General features: G+C 51.8%; 1 protein-coding gene across 1 annotated transcript; it reads right to left on the bottom strand.

The window, feature by feature from the left end:
- Positions 1 to 16,361: 16,361 nt before the first annotated feature.
- Positions 16,362 to 23,314, bottom strand: LOC143363406 (uncharacterized). Its single transcript, XM_076804004.1, has 3 exons — positions 23,274 to 23,314; positions 21,652 to 21,843; positions 16,362 to 16,998 (listed from the first exon to the last, which is right to left on the bottom strand). Exons 1-3 carry the CDS (start codon positions 23,312 to 23,314, stop codon positions 16,362 to 16,364), a joined length of 870 nt encoding a protein of 289 aa, XP_076660119.1.
- Between the last annotated feature and the right edge of the window lie 319 nt (positions 23,315 to 23,633).

The following is a 23,633-nucleotide window of genomic DNA, read 5'->3' as shown; positions in this document are numbered from 1 at the left end:
TGCCATTTTAGGAACGCATCGGAACCTAGAAGTTTTAAAGAAGGAATTAGAAAAGATTATTAATGAGGATATATTTACCTCTTTAACGGAACTCGGCCTTGAGATGTCAGCGACTAAAAATCAGTTTATCTTTCTAAATAGGAAACGTATTTCGGCTAGTTTCAGGTTAAATATTTTAGGCAATAATCCGGCTCCTTCCAGCGGTATTAAATATAATTATTATAAACACATAATTATTATAAACACATTGAAATGTGTACTCAAAAAGGACTTAGAGTAATTGGTGAGCTCTCCAGGCTAATGGCTAACATAGATGGTCCTTCGACGCATGGCCGTCGTTTATATTACAACGTCCTCGAATCGGTTGTCCTTTATGGGGCGCCAATTTGGGGAGAGATTGCTATTTATCTGAATAGGAACAAATTAGCTCTAGAGAGAGTACAAAGAATAGGTTTGGGGCGTGTCGCTAGGGCATATCGTACGGTGTGCTGCGACGCTCTAAATGTCATCACTGGAGTTATGCCTTCGATCCTCGAAATTGAAAAGAGAGTTCGTGTTTATAAGATTAGAAATGAAACAAAATACCTACCTGGGGATGAAGACGATACGAAGAACCTCAAGGATGAAATCCGGCGAGAACGAGTTCAATCTGAAAATGAGAAAAGCTGGATTGAGTGGCAGCAAAGATGGAGTAATCTTTTCCTTCCCGATATCTTACCTTGGATCACGCGTAAACATGGAGACTTAAATTACCGTCTCACACAGGCACTTACCGGGCATGTTGTCTTCAATACCTTCCGGATGAGAATTAGGAAGAGTAATAGTGACAGATGCTGGTTTTGTCCCACAGATGTAGATACACCTGAGCATACAATTTTTGATTGTTATCGATGGGAAGAGCGACGAACCTGGCTCGAATTACATTCAGAGCGGCCATTTACACCGCAAACTATGGTTCAAATCATGCTAAGTAACAATTTTTATTGGGATAAGATTAATGGTTATATAAATTATATCATGAAAGAGAAGGAGAAGTATGAACGTGATCTGGAAAGGCAGGCACGCGCGATGGCTGGTACGAACCGGCGGCGGGCTGTTTAACACAGATTAATGGAAGAGAATATGTCCGGTGCGACTGTGAGACCTGGCGGTGACGCGTCAACGCGATCGTAAGAGATATGCGAACAGCGGGACCCTACGATTGTTTTCGCAAGGCCTAAGACGTGAGAGGGTTTGAAGACCCACGAGAGGAGGAGTTTATAGTGGGTAGGGGCCGGTCCTGACCGGTCGATTCCCACACTGCATTTTGGGGGTGTGCGTAAATGCATTCTCCTCCTCTCAGGAAAAAAAAGGTAGTGGTGCTGGCGGCTCGGCCGCTGCAGTGTTTCCGCTGCCTTCCCTTAGGGCATGTTCGGCAGCGGTACACTGCGGCGGAGGACCGCAGCGGGCATTGTTACCGCTTCGGTGATGCAAGCCACCGGGGGTGGAGTGTAAGGATCCGCCCCACTGCGTGATCAGCGCGGCCTTGGGGAGGCCGGCGGGCGCAAGGCGTGCTCGCCGCCATCGAAACCGAAGGAGGACGCTAAGGGGGCTGGCGGTGTGGTGCCACCCCAAAGCGCGTCAAAGGGGATTGCCGGGGGTGCGCCGCCCGCTCCCGCCACCCTCACCTCCAAGGAGGGGAAGAGAATGGACGTGGAGGCGGACCCTAGCGGGCCGGCGGACACATGACCCCCGCCACCCGCGAAGACCGCTGAAGAGGGGATAAGCACGGACGTCAAATAATAGCTCACACGCCGCGCCGAGCCCCTCAGACGGTATTCCAGGCCAACTTCAACCACCCATCGGGATGCACTTGTTCCATGTAAAAAAATGTTAAGTAGATAAGTAATACAGCCCGTAGATGACTAAAGGCCGCAAGTACTCCAAAAATATTTGTCCGGAAAATTATTAAAAAATAGTTTAAACATAGTTAAAAAATGTTTTTACAACAGCGTAACAACAATCATACGGTTAGAAATCGAAAAAACCTCTGATTAAAGAAAAAAAAATTGGACCGGGGCCGGATGCGAACCTGGTCCAAAAAGTCTTCAGCGGTTCCGCAGTCGGAGACCATAGCTACTACACCAACCGATGCCGTTGAAAATACTTTCGAAATATTGGGATATAGCCTGCGTAGTATAATTGTCGTTTTTTGTATTATTCAATTTTTTAAGTCTGGACGATGTTTCTCTGAACTTAGGGATGTTTAATATTACATAATACCAATAATGGTATATAATGGTTGTATATAATGTCAATCGTTCTGTCGTCGGGACTGACAGGGTCAAATAAACAATACTGAGTTTCTGTAACAAAGAGATTAGTTTATTCGTAACTTATTTACAATGCTTATTCACTATTCACTATTTACATTACTAATCCTACCCGTAACAAAGAGAAACGACATTAAAGTTTATTCTCTACCCTAATTTTATCTGAATAATACTTAATTTGTGAATCGAATAATTCTGACTGAATATCTGGTTCCCACGTTTTGTCGTGTGTTGTAGATGTCGTTGTCTCCTTGTCATCTGCCGCGTTCGTAAATGCGTGGCAGATTTGAATTAAGGAAATGCACTTATGTACTTTCCTTACATATACAGGGTGAGTCACCAAACGTTAGCACCTCAAATATCTTTGTTGTTTCTAAAGATACGTAAAATATGGTAAGGACAAAGTTGAATGGTACAATGGGGCTGACACGATGCAAAAAAAAATTTTGTTTTTATGTCATTTTTTGGAGATATCAAGGTCACCTTAACTTTTTTAAATGGAACCACCCTTTTTTAAACACCTACAATGATAGTCCCTTTCATTGGAATTCAGTGACTATAATTAGTCCAAGGTCATTCAAGGTCAAGGACAGAAAAAACGTATAAAACTAAAATATGGAAGCAGAATACGTTTATCACGGTTGAGACTTGTAGGAAATAGTAAACATACTATGGTCGTAGTTAAAGTAAACATACTAAGGTCCTTCAATGTTATTCAGCATTCTTATTTACTATCAGTATGTTTCCAAACGCGATTCCGCTATGTTATATTCGATGACTGAAAAGTGTGATATGATCACGATTTACTGTGAATGTAGAAAAAATGCAGTGCAGGCCCGACTACTTTATGAAGAAAGGTACCCCGAGCGAAACACTCCTTCTAGACATACTTTCACTAATACGTACAGGTTGTTTCGAAGTACTGGAAGTGTACATGCAAGACAGTACAAACGGAAGAATCCCACGACTAATGAAGACAATAAAATTAATATTTTAGCAGCTATAGCTGTCAATCCTCACGTGAGTACGAGAAAAATTGCCCGGGAAGCAGGCATAAGTCAAAGTAGCGTAATACGAATTCTGGCCCGACATAAATTTCATCCGTTCCACATATCGCTCCATCAAGAATTGCACGGGAATGGTTTTCAAAATAGAATTAACTTTTGTCAATGGGGATTGCTTCAAAATCATTCATTTTTTTTCTAATGTGTTGTTTACGGACGAAGCAACATTTACTAATCATGGCTCAATTAATCTACGGAACGCCCATTATTGGTCTGTGGATAATCCGCACTGGCTGCGAGAAATTGATCATCAAAGACAATGGAGCGTAAGCGTGTGGTGTGGTATTTTGAACGACAAAGTAATTGGACCGTATTTCGTTAACGGAATGATGACGGGACAGAAATACGCTCAATTTTTGCAAGAAGATCTGCCAATTTTGTTAGAAGATGTCCCTTTACAAAATCGCTACGATATGTGGTACCAACATGACGGTTGTCCTGCTCATTATGCACGAGTAGCAAGAGAAACGTTGGATTCTCGATATCCAAACCGATGGATGGACGAGGCGGAACAGTTTCATGGCCAGCACGTTCGCCTGATGTAAATCCACTGGATTTCTTTTTATGGGGTCTGCTAAAAGAGACCGTGTACACGGATGCTCCAACAACAGTTGAAGATATGCGTCAGCGTATCATCACAGCATGTACGAATATCACGTCGGATACACGTATCAGAGTTCAACATTCCTTCAGAGCTCGTTTACAACAATGTATCGACGCAGACGGCCATCATTTCGAACATTTATAAAATACAGGTATTCTGCTTCCATATTTTAGTTTTATACGTTTTTTCTGTCCTTGACCTTGAATGACCTTGGACTAATTATAGTGACTGAATTCCTAATGAAAGGGACTATCATTGTAGGTGTTTAAAAAAGGGTGGTTCCATTTAAAAAAGTCAAGGTGACTTTGATATCTCCAAAAAAATGACATAAAAACAAAATTTTTTTTTGCATCGTGTCAGCCCCATTGTACTGTTACGTATGGAGACGTGCAACGAGACGTATGTGTCTCGTTGCGAGTCGTTCTGTACCTTAACCCGCACCAATCACCGGTGCGGGCTAGCCGCGCGCCAATCCGCGGAATCCAGCCCGAGCGCGGACCAATCGCCGTGTACCGAAGATTCGCGAACGAGCACACGAGGTCCGCGTTCGGGCTATAAAGATCGCGACGGAACCAGCCGAAGCCGGACTTGGTCTGGAGCAGCTCTCGGGCGAACACCCGAGCCCAGATCCTCTCGCAGCCGCGCTGAATCGTGCTAGCCGCGGTATACTATCGGGCGAACACGACGAAGCGCTGGGATCGGCCGAAGCGTAAGTGGGTTTACGTCCCATACGTGAAACCGAGACCGCGACCGGATTCTGGGAGGCAGTCGATCACCGGCTTGCTCTTGTCAGGGCACCGAGGATACGACACTCCGGACCGTCATCCCTACCACCCGGACCTGTTCCCGCGTCCCGCTCTCCCCTCAGGGATCCAGCGTCGCGCTCCGCACGTTAGTCGTCGATCGGCCGCAGCAGCGTGTGGAGCTCGCCTCTCGGTATACTACCGGAGACGAGCGCCCTCGCCGGTTTCGGGCCGTAGGCATTAGGTTTACGTCTGTGCCTACGTGCTCGAGCCGCGGTCGGGCGGGGACGACGGGTGGGGTGTTCCGCGGATTCCTTACCCTCTCCTCTCCGCGCCCCGCGTGCCCAGCCCACCAGGAAACCAAAGTCGATTCACTATCGTTCGCTGGGCCGCGGTGGAAATAACATCTCGAGGATCGGGAGAGCTCGGGATCGCGCCGAGAGCGCCCGATTCAGGACCGCGTTAGCGAGCACGGCTCGCCCGCGCTCCCCGCACACCGCGTTCTCTACACGCGCCGCGACCGTACCCGAACCGCGCCGAGGGCGTCCGACGGCAGGCACCGTTCCAGCGAGCACGTCTCGCCCGCGTCGTGTATTTCCCGCGTACAATATCGAAATCGAAAACCGTGCCGACGTCCCGCGGTTACCATAGGTTATTTTTCGCGTAGGCTAAGTAGGATAATTAGAGATAAGCTACCCGCGTCAGACTCCACCGTTACGGTCCATTGATTTCCGGTTATTAAACTGTTAATAGGCCAGGGGAGAGGCAACCGGCCATCACCAGCCCATCGCCGGACCGTCGGGAAATCCGGGCGGATAGCCAACGGACCGCTCCGCGTTTCTCTATACTTAATCTTTATTCTTTTTTGCATTAATTAACGTTTCCTTAAGTAATAAATTAGTTTGTTTGCCACCAACGCAGTCTGCTTTATTAGACCATTTCCTTCTCCCTCCCCGACGAACCCTGGTCGCTGAGCGAATCCAGGGGAGGGACCGCGCGCCTCGCACGCGCCTCCACGCAAGCGAGACGCCACCGTTACAGACGTTCTCCACGTTTATTTCGATTAGAATTTCTAATCTCTTTTCTGAGAACGAAAAGCATCCCAACAGGCCCCTTTTATTAACGAAAGATACTGTATGCCTTCTTTATATCAAAATCTCCAGACACTCCCTTCTGGCATCCGTTAATCAATATTCTGATAGGAAATAGCCCGGATAACCTTCATTAACCCCTTTCAACGAAAATCTAACTGAGGCTTGCTTTTCATTAGAAGTGACAAAAAATGTGACTGTGACCCTACGCGACATCAAATCTTAAACAGAGTACCCCTTTCATTTTCAAGGTATATAAACCCATTCGTTTTCATCCTCTTCGGTTAGTCGAGAAGCGGTTCAGTTGAGATTCAGAAACGGTTCCGTAACGTTATAGTAATCGTGCAGTCACGTCGCGTTACAGAGTCAAGTCTAGTGAGATCGGGTTAAAGTCCCTTTCGAATCAATTCATAACCTTATAGATTCCGTTAGTTCGGTATATATTCTATTTGGCATTCAACAATCGCCATCTAACCCCGCATTTCCAGTGCGTCAACACCGTGCAACATAGGTAAACAATTCCTCTAATTGTACATTTATTATATTTATTCGCGACATAAACAACAACACTTGTAATAATTTCAATTCAGAATAAATTGTCTTGTTTGTTAACTCGCGTACCCTTAATTATTTCCTAAAATCCTAATATAATAATTGAACGTTCCCACACGATACAATCTAACCGCTCGGATTGTATCAATTAAATTATATAAGTTACGAGGCTTACTAATCTTAAATTCAAATCAACGAAGATTTCTCCCACCTAGTGGCTCCCCGGTTCCGCATTGGGTGCTTCCACGAAAACTATACCATCCTAGCGAATCCCCGATTTCGCATTGGGTTCTTCCGTATCCTAGCAGCTCCCTGATTTTGCAATAGGTGCGTCTGTGAGTTTTCCACCTTCCTTTCATATCGGGATCGCCGCGTGTCCAACCTAGTGACTCCCCGATCTCGCATTGGGTGCGTTCGCGAAGTTTCATCCTCCTAGTAGCTCCTCGGTTTCGGATCGGGTGCGTCTGCGTTTGACTCCAACCTCCCAGAGGTTCCCTGATTTCGCATCAGGTGCGTCCTCGACGTCAACTATCCTAGCGGCTCCCCGATTTCGCATTGGATGCGTCTGCGTACCTAACTAACAAATTGAAACCATATTCCTGGGGTAACAAACCCCTCGCCGGCCTCTCGCGTTGCTCGCAGCCCTGGCTCGTAACAGTACCATTCAACTTTGTCTCCTTACCATATTTTACGTATCTTTAGAAACAACAAAGATATTTGAGGTGCTAACGTTTGATGACTCACCCTGTATATTATTGTTTCTATAATAAATATATATTAAATTCTATAAATTTCCTGTGTTTTCCGGATTTCGAACAAGTTACTATTACAGTTGTGTGATGTGACATAAGTTCATCTACATTTTCTTGAACAAGTGCGGTCTTTTCTCCCTTATATGTTATTGTCCTTTCGAGCGTTGTTTGATACTGACATCCTGTCTGATCCGTAATTAGAATTGCGAGGTGATATATTTGTAACGAGTCCGTTTCCCGGCGGATTCGTCACAACGTATTTCCTCGCGGCCGGATTTGGCTCGCCGTGCCAGGGTTCTCGCAGGATAACGCGAGGGTTGCGGCGGGGTCGCGGACGGTCGGGCACGGGTGATTAACGACGCGAGTATTACGAACGTTCGTCACTGTCCCGGCTTCGCGTTTCGGCGGTCGGCGGTCGCGGTTCGTGCCTCAGGTTACGGCGAGGTCGGGGCCGTACGCGGCGGCGTATCCGGACCAGGGTAGCTTCGGCGGGCGGAGAGCCCGTGCCCCAGGGCGGCCGGCGCGGGGCCGGCTGCGGGTGGTTCGCTCTCCGTGGGTGTGTGGGCGGGAGCGCAGGTACCGGGTTAATGGGAAAGTAAGGTACTCACTCTGGATCCGGTCCTCGATCGCTCGGCGTTCGGGGCGGCTCTCCAGATGAACGGGCACGCAGCGGCGTAGATCGGTGTTCGCGGGTCGCGAATAACTCGGCACACTCGAGGTTATAAGATCCGCGGCAAACTAGTATTCGCGAGACTCGGCGGGCGGTTTCTCGGCGTCGGAACAGCGCGGGTCGATCGTATCCGGGCGGTCGATATCGGCGGCAGGTGAATACGGTTCGATGCAACTGATCGCTATCGCGGCGGAAAACCAAAGAGAGCGTTTTCCGGTCCGTCTCTCTCGTCTTGCCGGGCGAGGGGGTGCGGTGCGGTACGGTTCGCGGCCGGCTTTTCCGGTGTCGTCACGCATCCGGCGCGCCGGTGTCGCCTCATGGCGGGTTCCGGTTCCCGCCAAGATCGGTTCGGTGATGCGGGGCTCGCGGGGGCGCTCGCGGGTACCGGCGGATCTCGGTATCCGTCGGTCGTGTTCGGGGGCTCGGATTCGGGCGCGTGCGGTCAGGAACAGGCCTGGCGCAGCCAGGTCTGTTACACCCCCCCCCCCTTACGTCGCGGCGGCGAGCGCGAGACAGTCTTTTTACTTCGGCAGGACGGGTCCTTACGTACTAAACCTAACCTAGCTTAACCTAACGCGGGGCTGTACACTTAGTTTAACTTAACCTACGCGGGCGCTATACACTTAATCTAACTTAACCTACGCGGGCGCTGTACACTTAATCTAACTTAACCTACGCGAATACTATACACTTAACACTACTTAACCTATGCAAACACTATACACTTAACACTACTTAACCTATGCAAACACTATACACTTAACACTACTTAACCTAACTTAACCTAGGGTATGGCGTCCGTTCACCCCCGCCGGGGTGACGTCGCGGGTGCCCCGTGGGGGCCACGTCCTCGCGCACCTCACGCACTGTCGTGGCCGCGTCCCGGTTGGCGTCGACGGCGTGGTGGGGCCGGCTCGGCCGGGATCCGGACGGCCGGCGGGCGGCGGATGCAGCGCGTCAGGCGGCCATCGCTCCCGAACACCAGCCGCCAGCGCTCGAACCCGGGCGGTACCGTTACGTAAGCGCGGCCTCGCGCGATTAGCCGCAGCGGCACCTCGGCCTGTCGTCCCGTCGGCAGCAGGAACCACGCGCTCGGGAACGTGGGGGGTCGTCCCTGGAAGGGGATCGGGTCCCACTGCATATGGGGGCGGTCCGCGTCGCGGACCGGGCGTCCCCCGTTGGGGGGCGTCACTCCTTCCGCCGCCCCCGTTGGTCTCGCCTGGCGGCGCCGGGTCGTGGGTCCCTGGGGCGGCCTCGGGGTTTCCGGGGTCCGGGCTGGTGTAGCTGCGGCGTGTGTCGGGGTCGGCGGGGCGTCCTCGGTTTGACTCCCGATCGTCCGTGTGGCGGGGGTCGTGGTGGCGGCCATCGGTCGGCGCCTCGGTGCCGGTACCGGGCGCGGGATCTGCTCCGGCGGGGGCGGCTCCGTGACCGCCCAGATCGCGACGGCGGGGGCGGGTTGCGTCTCGACGGGGCCGGGCTCCACCGGCCTCCCCAGGGCCTCCGGCGGGAGGGGGTCCGACCAGTGGCTGAAGTAGGCCGTCTGGCGCTCGTCGCGATCGGCTCGGCGCCTCCTCCTCGGCCTGCGGCGGCGGGTGCTCCGGTTGTCGCGCGGCGGCGGCGACGGCGTCGGGGTCCGCCAGCCCGGGGAGCTGGGCGGGGTGGTGAGCCGGGGCCAGGGGCTCTGACCCAGCCAGTACGCTACCGGCGGCGGCTCGTCGGGCACCGACGCCAGGGTGGTGAGGGAGTCCCAGTTTCTCAGTACTGGGCCGTCCCGGGAGGTCGGTTCTTCGGCGGGTGGGTCGGCGGCCGGGGTCGTCGGGTCGTCGCTGCGGCGGCGTTCCCCGGTGGTCGGCGGGTCGGCGGCGAGCTGGAGCTCGCGGAGCCGGTCGGCGAGGCCCCTACGGCCCTCCATGCCGTGGTGTCCTGGGTTGCCTGAGCAGAAATGAACGGGGGCGGTTAATTTCCGGGGGCGGCCTCGACGCCTGGGAACCGGGTTGTCCGCGGGGGCGGGCGTGGGTGGTCGGGGGGGTCCCGCGAGGGAGGGGCGGCGCTCGCGCGCGGCGCTTTCCTCCGGGGTGTGGTCGGGGTCGTCAGCAGGGCCGGCCGCGGGCTTGAGGTCCCGGACGTGGATGTGGCGCAGCCATCGCCTAGTCCGGTCGCGCAGGTCCACGATGACCGGCGACACGACGCGCTCGACGGTATACGGGCCGCTGAACTTCGGCGCGAGTTTGGCGGCGACGCCTTCTTCCTTGTTGGACAGCGTGTGCTCCCTCTTCCAGACGGTGTCCCCCAGGGCGGGCCTCCAATCTCGCCGGCGCAGGTTGTAGTATTTGGCCTGTCGGTCGAACGCCCGGGCCAGGTGTACTCGGGCCAGTTCCTGGGCCTCTCGGAGGTTCTTCCACCGCTGCTGCGGGGGGGCGGCGGCTCCTTCCGTGGTGGTCGACCCCGGTGGCCGGAGTTCCCGTCCTTGATTGAGGTACGCCGGGCTGTACCCGGTTGCCTCGTGCCACGCCGTGTTGATTGCGAATCTGGCCTCGTCCAGTTTCTCGTCCCAGCGGTTATGTCGGTTGCCGGTGTACTGGGCGAGCATGGTCTTCACGACCTTGTTAGCTCGCTCTACCGGATTACACTGGGGCGCGTACGGCGGGGTCCGGCGGTGCTGGGTCCCGGCGGCCTTCAGCAGCGCGGTCACGGGCTCCCCTATGAACTGGCGGCCGTTATCTGAAATCAGAATCTGCGGAGCTCCGTGTCGCAGGATTACCTCCCTCTGGATCGCAGCGGCGACGGCGGTACTGGTGGCTTTCCGGAGCGGGGTGAGCTCGACCCATTTGGTGAAACGGTCCATGGCCACTAGCAGCCACCGGTGGCCTTGTCGGGATCGCGGCAGCGGGCCGATCAGGTCGACGGAGACGGTGTGCCACGGTTCGGTCCCCGGGTTGGCGTGCAGCTGTCCTGGTAACGGGTGCGGCGGAACCTTATACTGCATGCAGTTCTTGCAGCTCCGGACGTAGCGGGCGGCATCCCGGAACATCCCCGGCCAGTAGAATCGCTGCGCCAGGCGCACGATGGTTTTGGCGACTCCCAGGTGACCGGCCGTGGGGTCGTCGTGGTACTGGGCCAGGGTAGCCGGGCGGTCCTCGTTCGGTACGCACAGCTTCCACGTCGTGCTCGGCTCGGGCTCGTTATAATCGAGCTGGTGCGGGATGCGTTTGTAGAGGCGCCCCTCGCGTATCTGGAACTCTGGTTCGGCGGCTGGGTCGGTCTGGGCGGCGGCTAGCTTCTTCTGGTACCACGTGTCGGTGTGCTGCTTCGGTCGGAGCGAGTTCACTCCGGGCGGCGGCGGGATTCTGGACAGCGTATCCGCCACGTGGTTATGTTTTCCGGGTCGGTACCGCACCTCAAAATCGTACTGCTGGAGCTGTAACGCCCATCTCGCCAGGCGGCCGGTCGGGCTGTCGAGTTGGCGGAGCCATTTGAGGGCTTGGTGGTCGGTGATGACGGTGAAGCGGTACCCCTCCAGGTACGGCCGCATCTTCCGGATGCCCCAGACCACGGCGAGACACTCCTTCTCGGTGGCGCTGTATTTGCGCTCGGTCTCGCTCATCGTGTGGCTGGCATAGGCGATCACCCTCTCGTCGTCCTCGGGGCCCTGCGTGAGTACGACTCCCAGCCCGTAGTCGCTGGCATCGGTCTGGAGCGTGAACGGCTGTTCGAAGTCTGGGCATGCCAGCACCGGGGCGGCTACGAGGCGTTCTTTCATCGTCCGGAACGCCGTTTCCTCGGCGGAGGTCCATTTCCACTTGGCGTTTTTACGGGTCAGGCGGGTCAACGGCTCGATGACCTCTGCGAAGTTCGGGACGAATCGCCGGTACCACGAGGCCATCCCGTGGAATCTGCGGATGTCCCTGATCGTTTTCGGCGTCGGGATCTGGGCGATGGCCGCGGTTTTCTGCGGGTCGGTCCGGATGCCCTGCTGGTCGACGATATGGCCTAAATACCGGAGGCTGTCGACACAGAATCGGCACTTTTCCGGGTTCAGTTTCAGTCCGGCCGCACGCAGGCGTCGGAAGACGTCTTGGAGGTGGCGTCGGTGGTCGGCCACGGTCCGACTGACGACAATAATGTCGTCCAGATAGGCGAACGCGTGCGGCTCGAGCTCCGGGCCGATCACGCGATCCAGGAGGCGCTGGAAGGTCGCGGGCGCGGAGTGTAGGCCGAAGGGCATCACCGTGAATTGGAACAGGCCGAGCCCTGGAACGGTGAAGGCGGTAAGCGGTCGGCTCGCGGGCTCCAGGGGCACCTGCCAATATCCGTTCTTCAGGTCCAGCGTCGTGAGGAACCTGGCCCCTCGCAGTTTGTCCAATGTGGCCTGGATGTGCGGCAGCGGATACGCGTCCTTTTCCGACCGTTCGTTTAACTTGCGGAAGTCGACGCAGAATCGCGGCCGGCCGTCCTTCTTCTTCACAACGACGACAGGCGAACTCCACGGGCTGCTGGACGGCTCGATGACGCCGTCACGCAACATCTGCGCGACCTCTTCGTTGATGATAGCCTGCATGGCCGGGTTCCGGGGACGGTACCGCTGCTTGACCGGCGTCTCGTCGAGCAGCTTTATCCGGTGCCGTATGAGCGTTGTACGACCCGTCACGGCGTTGAAGCGTTCCAGCTCGGTGTCGAGGAATCGGTCGAACGCTTCTCGCTCGTCTTTCGGCAGCGGCCGCAGTCCTAGTTGGAGACACGGCTCGGCGTGGTATTCCTCGGCCCGGGCGGCGATTTCGGCGGGCGGCTCCATCCTCAAGCGCAGGGCGGCGAGGGCGTGGATGCCGAGGAGCACCGGCATCCCCATCCTCGGTAGTACGGTGAACTCGGCTGTTTCCTCCCGGTGTCGGACTCGAAACGGCAGGCGGATGCGACCCGTCGGACGCGTATCGGTTCCGTCGGCTAGGTTGACGAGGCCGGCGCGGTGCTCCGCGGGGAATCTCCCTTGCTCCTGCGCCCAGGCCACGACGTCCTCGTTGACGCAGGATATCTGTGAGCCCGTGTCGAGGAGGGCATCGAATCTCCGGCCGAAGATTCGAACCGATAACACGGGACGCGGCGTGTATCGGATTTGCTCCGACAGGTCGTCTAGCGGGCCCGGCGCTCGCTCCTCGGCGACGGGGCCCGTGCTCCGTTTCCCGGCGGGTGACACTCCCGGGTTAGCACTCCGTCGCGTCCGCACCGCGAGCAGAATCTCCGGTACGCGTTCCGGCACTCAAAGCGTGTGTGTCCCCGCTGTTTGCACCGCCAGCAGTGGGTGTCGACGTCGTACGGTTCCGACGGCGGAGCGCGGCTCGTGGTCGGCGTTGCTTGCTCGGTCGCGGCGGCGTGGGTCGGAGTTCGGCGCGGCCGTCTTTCCCGTTCTTCGATACGCTCGAGTTCCTGCGCCCGCTCGCGGAGCGTCCTCACATCCGGCACGGATCCCCGGGGTATGAAATATTGAAACTTCGCCCGCATGTTCTCGTGTAGCAGGTCGAGCCTCTCGGACGGCGGCACCTGTGCTCGTCGCATCAGCGTGGTGATATCCGTCACGAAGTCCGTGAACGGCTCGTCGTCCCGCTGTCTCCTTTCCCGGGCGGCACGCTCGTGCTGAGAGCGGGTCTGCGGCGACGCATGGGCCCGGAGGAATGCCTGCCTGAACTCGTCCCAGGTGGCAATTTCCTCCCGTTCGTTCCGGTACCAGGCCTGTGCTCGGCCGCTTAACATTAACGGTGCGGCTCGGAGCATGTCCTCGTCTGGGAACCCGTACGTCAGCTGGAGGTCTTCCACGCGTTCCAGGAACGCATGCGGGTCTTTCCCGTCGGTGGTGCAACCGCTCTTCCGGATCCGGTCGATGTTGCGGAGCGGGTCCGGTCTCTCGGCCGTCGCGGCGGCGGACAGCATTTTCCGGGTCTGTACGCCGGGCTCCATTATCGCGTACAGATCGTTCGTCAGGTGGCTAATGCAGTCGGCCCACCGTCGTCTCCGGTCGTCCGGTGTCTCGGGGGATGGTGGTCCGTCGGCGTTTCTTCGGGTACGGCTCGTCGTGGGTGTCCCTCGGGGCATCCACGTGGGTTTCCCCCGGCTGTGATTCGAACTTTCCCGCCCGACGTTCGATCGGCGGTCCTGCTTCGTCGCGGCGGCGGCAGGCGGCGCGCGTGTACCGGTAGTGTTTCGGCCGGGCGACACTGGACGGCGCGCGTGTACCGGCACTATTTCGGCAGGGCGACACTGGGCGGCGCGCGTGTACCGGCACTATTTCGGCGGGCTCGCACTAGGGGGCGCACGCGCGGTTCGGTTCACTTCACTCCGCGGCACACTTAACCTCACAACTTCCCACGTGGGCGTAATCCAGCCTATCCCACGTGGTTAAACAGGTCCCTGTTCGGGCGCCATGTAACGAGTCCGTTTCCCGGCGGATTCGTCACAACGTATTTCCTCGCGGCCGGATTTGGCTCGCCGTGCCAGGGTTCTCGCAGGATAACGCGAGGGTTGCGGCGGGGTCGCGGACGGTCGGGCACGGGTGATTAACGACGCGAGTATTACGAACGTTCGTCACTGTCCCGGCTTCGCGTTTCGGCGGTCGGCGGTCGCGGTTCGTGCCTCAGGTTACGGCGAGGTCGGGGCCGTACGCGGCGGCGTATCCGGACCAGGGTAGCTTCGGCGGGCGGAGAGCCCGTGCCCCAGGGCGGCCGGCGCGGGGCCGGCTGCGGGTGGTTCGCTCTCCGTGGGTGTGTGGGCGGGAGCGCAGGTACCGGGTTAATGGGAAAGTAAGGTACTCACTCTGGATCCGGTCCTCGATCGCTCGGCGTTCGGGGCGGCTCTCCAGATGAACGGGCACGCAGCGGCGTAGATCGGTGTTCGCGGGTCGCGAATAACTCGGCACACTCGAGGTTATAAGATCCGCGGCAAACTAGTATTCGCGAGACTCGGCGGGCGGTTTCTCGGCGTCGGAACAGCGCGGGTCGATCGTATCCGGGCGGTCGATATCGGCGGCAGGTGAATACGGTTCGATGCAACTGATCGCTATCGCGGCGGAAAACCAAAGAGAGCGTTTTCCGGTCCGTCTCTCTCGTCTTGCCGGGCGAGGGGGTGCGGTGGCGTACGGTTCGCGGCCGGCTTTTCCGGTGTCGTCACGCATCCGGCGCGCCGGTGTCGCCTCATGGCGGGTTCCGGTTCCCGCCAAGATCGGTTCGGTGATGCGGGGCTCGCGGGGGCGCTCGCGGGTACCGGCGGATCTCGGTATCTGAAATGTTTTGTGTCGGTATGTTTAATAAATGCGAGTTTTGTGACAATGTTCGTTTATTTTTAAACAATACACGGCACTATCACCTGCCGAATTAACCTTAGGTGATTGGTTAAATTAGGAACAGTGGTCGCAGTGTGGAATTGACGGACTATGTGCGTTTTAAAAATCGTGTAGATGCGCGAGTGTTTCTGTGTTCTGTCTGCTTAAGATGCGCGGATGATTCTGAGGGTTCTGAATGCTTCAGATGCGCGGATGATTCTGATGGTTCTGAATGCTTCAGATGCGCGGATGATTCTGAGGGTTCTGAATGCTTCAGATGCGCGGATGATTCTGCCGTTGCTGTTCCGAGGTCCGCTCTCTCGTCAACTCGTGTAACGAGGAAATTCGTAGGCATAGGCCCAATTTTGGGGGAAAAAGCACCCCATTCGTCACTTAGGCTGTAGGAGGAGGGTCTTCTTCTCGTGGTGGAGGTGGAAGCTCCTCCTCAGCCGAAAATGGGAAATCTCGAAAAATGCGCGTTTCAAGGACCTCGGAACAGCGCGTCTGTTTTTCGGCCTGAGTGGCCTTCGAAATTTATGGCCTGCGTGGCCCGCGTGCTGGCTGGCCCAAGTGGCCCGAACGTGGTTTATTACCCCCTTGGTCTGAGTACGCTCACGAAACCAAGGGGATGCGATCTTAGGCTCGAACCCGAGCGTGTCTCGATAGACACAACCCAGGTGCCCTTGTGAAATATGACCTGTGAGGCCTGGCGATGCGACGCAAGGACTGCGTTTCCTTGGCCGCTGCGTGCTACGGACAACGGCCCGTTGTAGTCCGAATTCGGGACCCTCGCGTACCTCGCGATCGGTACTCGAAACGAGAGTCTAACGAATTGACTTTATGGCCACTTTTCCAATGCTGTCAGCTTAAATCCTCGAGTGCACGTTTTCGACACTTCGAGGACTAAGCATTCTTCTAAGTAAACGAAGGACAGCAAATAATCGGAAAAGGGCCTTGGAAAAATACGTGAAATCGAACATGCTCCCCCCGTTGAATGATACAGTCATTCAAGAATATAACATGATATAATGCGAGTAATAGTACAAACGAAATGTGTGGATTATATGATGCGAAGTTGAAACGCAAAAAGTACTGTGAATATAACGCGAGTAAAATTAATAATAAGGCGCAACTTAAATTAAAAAAGATACGCGTGTAGAACTAGATAAATAATGTGCGCAACTAATATAAAATGATCAATACGAAAAATGTGCGAACTAATGCTAACGAAACCTTATCTGCTAAGGAAAGGGTAAGTGTGACAAATTTAGTCTAACGGAAGTGGTGCAATTTGCTTAACATTCCTCTTATAAATGCCGTTAATGGTTTTAACGGAGACTGCGCGAGTGATGCCGTCCCTGCCAGGATGAATTTCCTCGACTCGTCCTAGACTCCAGCTCATCGGTGGTAGATGGTCATCTTTGAGGACCACGATCGTCCCCACCTGGATGCTGTGCTCGCCCCTGGTCCATTTTGCGCGTACATTAAGATGGTGGATGTATTCCTTTGACCACCTAATCCAGAAGTCTTGTTTGACTTTCTGAATGTGTTGCCATTTTGACAACCGATTGGTCGAGGTTTCGGTGAAATCGACCTCTGGCAGACTTGTCAACGCGGAACCAATCAATAAATGGCCAGGAGTAAGAGCTGAGGGATCATTGGGATCGGAAGACAACGGTGTTAACGGACGGGAATTCAGGATTGCCTCGATTTCCGTTACAAAAGTGTTAAATTGTTCGAGCGTAAACAGTTCCTCGCCCACTACGCGTTTGAGATGATGTTTAAAAGATTTAACCGCAGCTTCCCAGAGTCCGCCAAAATTAGGAGAGAGTGCGGGTATGAAATGCCAAGTAATATCTTTATCCGTTAGAAAGCGTCTAGCCTTTTCATCCTCTTGCAGAACTCTGAGAAGCTCGATTATCTCATTATTGGCACCGACAAAATTTGTACCATTATCGGAATATACATTTTTGCAAATTCCGCGCCGTGCGATAAATCTTTTAAAAGCTGCTAAAAATGCTTCCGTGGTCATATCACCAACCACCTCAAGGTGTACTGCCTTGGATGAAAAACAAATAAAGACTGCGACGTATATCTTTATTCGGGTGCGGTTTCGGTACTGACGTTCCTTTATATAAAAAGGGCCGCAATAATCGACGCCTGTGTTGATAAATGGTCGATTTTCTGTGACTCGATGTGTGGGAAGATTGCCCATTATGTACTTGGTGGTAGGTGGGTTGACCCGGAAACATTTGACACAGTTGCGAATTATTTTGCGTGTTGTGTTTTTACCATCAATCGGCCAATACGATTGACGGACGTTGTACAATGTTGCGGTTAAACCAGAATGCATATTATTAACGTGAGCGTCGCGTATGATTAATTCCGTTATGAAATTATTCTTCGGCAAAAGAATCGGATGCTTCTGGTTGAAATTGAGATTTGAATTTTGGAGGCGACCTCCTACGCGTAAAAGCCCATTCTCATCAAGAAACGGAGTTAAACAAAGTAATTTACTTTTGGTACTCAATGCGTGTCCGGATTTGAGATCATTCAATTCTTCTCGAAATGCTGTTTCTTGCGTCAATTTAATGATCTTATTATTTGCGCGATTAATTTCTGATACAGTAATTGGACCGTGACAACGGCCTTTAGGTAAAAATCGTAAGCAATACGAGATTATCCTACGAAGTCGCCTGATGCATGAACATCGTTCAAGAATTTCCTGTGCGTTTATGACTGTAGAAGTAAAACATGTGATTTTGCGTAATTCTGGTATTGCATTGGGTACTTCGACACACGATTCCGGCCATAATGATTCATCGTATGCAAGCCATTCTGGTCCGAATTGCCAGAAATTATTTTTGATCAATTCCCGAGCTGTGATACCCCGAGATAATAAGTCTGCGGGGTTGTCACCAGATCTGACGTGTCGCCATGCCTTAATGTTTGTTTTATTTTGGATTTCCGCGACGCGATTCGCGACAAAGGTTTTAAGTGTGTTCGGAGATCGCAACAGCCAATGCAACACGATCGTGGAGTCGGTCCAAAAAATCGTTTTTAAATGCGTGTGATTAATTGCGTCTTTTACTGCACAATACAAGTTCGCGAGCAAAGTGGCACCGCAAAGTTCTAAACGTGCGAGGCTAACGGTTTTTAATGGCGCAACGCGTGATTTTGCGCAAAGAAGACTTGATTTTATATTTCCGGATTTATCTATTGTGCGTATGTAAATACTAGCTCCGTACGCGCGTTCGCTGGCGTCACAGAAGCCATGCAATTCGATTGTTCTGACCGAACTCTGCGCGACGTGTCGTTTAAATGTTACAGTTGTGAGTGATTTTAATTGAGTTTGGTATGTGGACCATTCCTGTTGTATGGCCATGGGCAATGACTCATCCCAATCTACCTTAAGTTGCCAGAGTTGCTGCATAAGAATTTTTGCAACAACTATTACTGGCCCAAGGAGACCCAAAGGATCGAAAATTTTCGCGATGGTAGCTAAGATTGTGCGTTTTGTGTGTGTTTCGTTATTGTTAACATTCACTGAATAACTAAATGAATCTGTGTGCGGATTCCATGATACTCCCAAGGTTTTGACTGTTTCGTCACCGAAAAACTTGGGATGTACTTGCTCTTCAGAGAGATCTGATAAAAGACGAGGGTCATTTGATACCCATTGGCGGATATTTAATCCTCCTCGTTTGAGTAAACAAATGATCTCGTTTCGTAATTTTTGCGCGTCTTTGTATGTGGCGGCTCCGGTCAAGAGATCATCTACATAGATGTCCCGTTTAATGACTTCGGAAGCCGCGCCGTAATTGTGTGATTCATCGATTGCTAATTGCTGAAGGCATCGCGTGGCTAAGTATGGAGCAGAGGATAGTCCGAATGTAATTGTTTTCAATTCGTAAGTTGCGATTTCGTTTTGTTCGTTCCTCCATAAAATTCTTTGGTACGCGCGGTCTTCTGGACATACTAGAAACTGTCTGTACATTTTCTCTATGTCGCCAGTCAGAACAAACGAATGCATGCGGAACCGAAGAAGTAAACAAAAAATATCGTCCTGTATGGTTGGACCAGTCAGAAGTGCGTTATTTAACGAGTATCCGGTGGTCGATTTGGCCGATCCATCGAAGACCACTCGAACCTTCGTCGTTGTGCTTGTCGGCTTTATTACCGCGTGATGTGGCAGGTAGAATCCGTCCGAAAGGTCAGGTGTTTCTACCTGACTCATGTGACCCAATGACAGATATTCGTTGATTACTTTTGTATATTCGGTTCGTAAATCTGAGTTGTGTGTAAGTTTTCGTTCCAGCGATAGGAATCGATTTAATGCGCGCGTACGGGATTCGCCTAGATTTTGTTTGTATTGATTAAACGGAAGCGCGACGACGTATCTTCCGGTTTTGTTGCGTGAAAATGTGCGTTTAAAATGTGCCTCGCATTCCTCTTCCTCCGGTGTGAGATGAGGATGCGACGGACCTTCTTCGATTTGCCAGAATTTGGTTAGATCGAAGTTGACATTATTTACTAATGTAGTGCGTGTGTTTCTTGCCAGGTGAATAGGAGCACTCCCCCCGATGATCCATCCTAACTGCGTTTTTTGGAGGATCAAATCGGAATTATCTCGCGTTGATAATTTAACCTGACCAATGCTGAGACACGATATCGTCGGTCCCGTCCCAATCAGCATGTCGATTGGAGCCGGCCGATGGAAATGCGGATCTGCTAATTTTATATTATGCGGAATTTGAATTTTTGTCCTATCAATTTGACAATCGGGTAAATGACTGGCAATTCTAGGTATTATGAAAAAACTGAGTGTGCGATTAAAATTTGTTATCCGAGAGACAATTTTCAATTTGACAATCCGATTCGTTACAGTGTTTAAATCGTTCAAAGCTTCGATGGTTACACTTTGTTCGTGCGTTTGTAGGTTTAATTTTTTCGCTAAATCGGACGTGATGAAGTTTGCGTTGGAGCAAGTGTCTAATAAGGTTCTACATTCGATTGGTTTTTTGTCTTTGTCTATTGCGTGAACTATGGCCGTAGCCATCAAACCGTGTGTTGAACCGTCTGTGATAAGCGAAGTGATGTGATTGTTTAATTGATGTGTAATATCGAAGCGAGTAACTAGTCATGGATCGGTGTTTTCTGTTGACGTGGTGTCATCGCGAGATTCTAATTTTGGTCTGTCGGATTTCCGATCCAAATGCAAATGTGTGTTATGCGGTAGGTTGCATTTTTTGCATCTGCCACCGCGACACGTATTGTGCGAATGTCCCGGTTTTAGGCAATTGTAGCATAAATTTGACTTGCGAACTGACTCAATGCGTTTTTCTACAGATGCATCTAAAAACGATTTACATTGAAATGCTGCGTGCGATCCCGATTTACAGATTCCACACGTTGGGAATTGTATTGCGGTGTTGAAAACCCGCCGGACTGATCTTGGCGAAGGCGGTGGCGAATTACGTTTAGGTGGATTGTATTTTGCGCGATTATTGTTAGAGTGTGATTTTTGATGTGTGTTTTCTTGTCTCTGGTGATTATTGTACGATACGGTTTCATAATCCTTGCATTGATGTGATGCCATATGCAAGAACTTGAAAATATCATCAATTTTGGGCACTTCGGTATCGGATAACGTGCGTTCCCACGTTTTCCGCGTTTCCTTGCCCATACGCGAAATGAGGATGCTAGTTAGAAGATCATTCGCGATATCTTCCTTTTTCCGTCCTAACGCTTCGAGTGATCGAATGTGAAGTTGCATGTAATTTGCAAGATCACGAATTGATTCTGATGAATCGTTTGACATCGCGGGTGTGTCGCGTAAAAGAGCCGCGTGTCGAAGTACCAATGCGCGTTTATTGTCGTAAATTTCGGTTAAGTGCTTCCAAGCGGCTTCGTAGTTTTCATCACTTATCGTGAATGCGCCGATTGCGATTTCGGCCCTTCCCGATAAGGATAACTTCAAGTAATTTAATTTTTGTATATTGCTTAACCCGGTATGTGTGTGAATCATTGTTTGAAACGCGTCCTTAAATGTTACCCAGTGTTCAATTCGCCCGTCGAATTTTGGTAAATCTATCTTTGGCAAATTGACCTGAATAATCTTTGATTCGTCGTGATTGTTTTCAGAAAGCGTGATTTTTGTGTTTGTCGCGAAAGATTCTTGTAATTGAATCGCTGACGCAATGGCGTTGTCATAATTCTCGGTTACCTGTTCTCGTTGCTTATCTAATTCCTCATAATCATCGGACAGCATTGCAAGCTCGTCTTGATGCTGATTGAATTTAGAAAATAGATCTCTTAACCGGCCGATTCTTTCGCGAAGTTTTATGCGTTCTAACGGAGAATCTTTATAACACGCAACAAAGTTGTTCAGGACGGTGATTTGGCCTTTGAAAAATCTACACTTATTGCGTAATGAACCGATTTGTTCGTTTTTGTCGATCGTTTGTTTGCTTGAGGACGCCATTTCGTGAAATCGAGACAGAAAGGAAGTACGATATAAGAAAGGATTTGATTGTGTGCGAATTTGACAAGCCTACCTTGCCGATGACTTCTTTCTGGTCTCGTTCCTGGTTCCTTGATCCTGGAGAATCAGCAGGCTGGAACTCAGGTCCCCAGTGTTTGTTGATCTCCCGGAAGATGTGTCGCCAACAACAGTACTGGGATGCTGTGAACGCCTCCGGTCCGCTTGCTGCCAGGAGGACGTTGGTTCCCCGATGTTACTGATGTGGCTTCCCCGAAGAGATGGAGATCGTCAAGGCTGACAAATCTCGTGAATGTCCGTTTTACACACACTCCACTAGATCACTGATCCGGCTCGAAGGACCATGAAATGTTTTGTGTCGGTATGTTTAATAAATGCGAGTTTTGTGACAATGTTCGTTTATTTTTAAACAATACACGGCACTATCACCTGCCGAATTAACCTTAGGTGATTGGTTATATTAGGAACAGTGGTCGCAGTGTGGAAATTGACGGACTATGTGCGTTTTAAAAATCGTGTAGATGCGCGAGTGTTTCTGTGTTCTGTCTGCTTAAGATGCGCGGATGATTCTGAGGGTTCTGAATGCTTCAGATGCGCGGATGATTCTGATGGTTCTGAATGCTTCAGATGCGCGGATGATTCTGAGGGTTCTGAATGCTTCAGATGCGCGGATGATTCTGCCGTTGCTGTTCCGAGGTCCGCTCTCTCGTTAACTCGTGTAACGAGGAAATTCGTAGGCATAGGCCCAATTTTGGGGGAAAAAGCACCCCATTCGTCACTTAGGCTGTAGGAGGAGGGTCTTCTTCTCGTGGTGGAGGTGGAAGCTCCTCCTCAGCCGAAAATGGGAAATCTCGAAAAATGCGCGTTTCAAGGACCTCGGAACAGCGCGTCTGTTTTTCGGCCTGAGTGGCCTTCGAAATTTATGGCCTGCGTGGCCCGCGTGCTGGCTGGCCCAAGTGGCCCGAACGTGGTTTATTACCCCCTTGGTCTGAGTACGCTCACGAAACCAAGGGGATGCGATCTTAGGCTCGAACCCGAGCGTGTCTCGATAGACACAACCCAGGTGCCCTTGTGAAATATGACCTGTGAGGCCTGGCGATGCGACGCAAGGACTGCGTTTCCTTGGCCGCTGCGTGCTACGGACAACGGCCCGTTGTAGTCCGAATTCGGGACCCTCGCGTACCTCGCGATCGGTACTCGAAACGAGAGTCTAACGAATTGACTTTATGGCCACTTTTCCAATGCTGTCAGCTTAAATCCTCGAGTGCACGTTTTCGACACTTCGAGGACTAAGCATTCTTCTAAGTAAACGAAGGACAGCAAATAATCGGAAAAGGGCCTTGGAAAAATACGTGAAATCGAACAGTATCCGTCGGTCGTGTTCGGGGGCTCGGATTCGGGCGCGTGCGGTCAGGAACAGGCCTGGCGCAGCCAGGTCTGTTACATATTTTACTACTTTCCGATCATTTTCGGCGGCCTGTTATATTTTATCAAAATGAAATCGGAACATATAAATATACAATGATAAAACATAATAAAAGAAAAAATGCGTTGGTCGACAGGATTTGAACACTGGTCGTCCGGCTGAAGACTTGGCACGCTGCAGTCGCGCCAAACCGAATCTTGTTGTAGAATAGAAAAAATAGGGCATTACATAGGACATACACACATACATACATTGCCACGGGTGCGTAGCTGTACGCAGGACTCGTTGTCATATTACCTCTGCAGTTTTTCGCTAATATTTCTGAAATGAAACTCGAACGGCGGTCCCGTGTATGCAAAAGCTAAGGAAATCATTTGAATTGAATCAGTTTATTCTATAATAATTTTATACATATTACCAGGACTTCTTTTAAAAAGAAAATGAGCCGGAATTCACTTCCTGTCAGAAAGAAAATGATATTCAAATATCATGAAAGCAGCTTTTTATATGCCACGAAGCGCATAAAAAATTAAACAAAATTTATCATATTTTTTTACTTTAGATGTCAAATCTGAAGTCAACAAACAAACAAATACAAATTTACAATTAAA

Source organism: Halictus rubicundus, unplaced genomic scaffold (genome assembly GCF_050948215.1).
Source record: "Halictus rubicundus isolate RS-2024b unplaced genomic scaffold, iyHalRubi1_principal scaffold0045, whole genome shotgun sequence".
Taxonomy (NCBI): domain Eukaryota; kingdom Metazoa; phylum Arthropoda; class Insecta; order Hymenoptera; family Halictidae; genus Halictus; species Halictus rubicundus.
This window is presented reverse-complemented; position numbering and strand designations above follow the sequence as displayed.

What these genes read in the sequence shown, in the direction of transcription:
- LOC143363406 (XM_076804004.1), bottom strand. Translation starts at nt 23,314, where the DNA reads ATGACAACGAGTCCTGCGTACAGCTACGCACCCGTGGCAAT. An exon ending in AGCTACGCACCCGTGGCAAT is followed by an intron (nt 21,844 to 23,273) that starts GTATGTATGTGT and finishes TCTTCGGGGAAG; the next exon opens with CCACATCAGTAACATCGGGG. An exon ending in AGAAAGAAGTCATCGGCAAG is followed by an intron (nt 16,999 to 21,651) that starts GTAGGCTTGTCA and finishes CGAGCTTCTCAG; the next exon opens with AGTTCTGCAAGAGGATGAAA.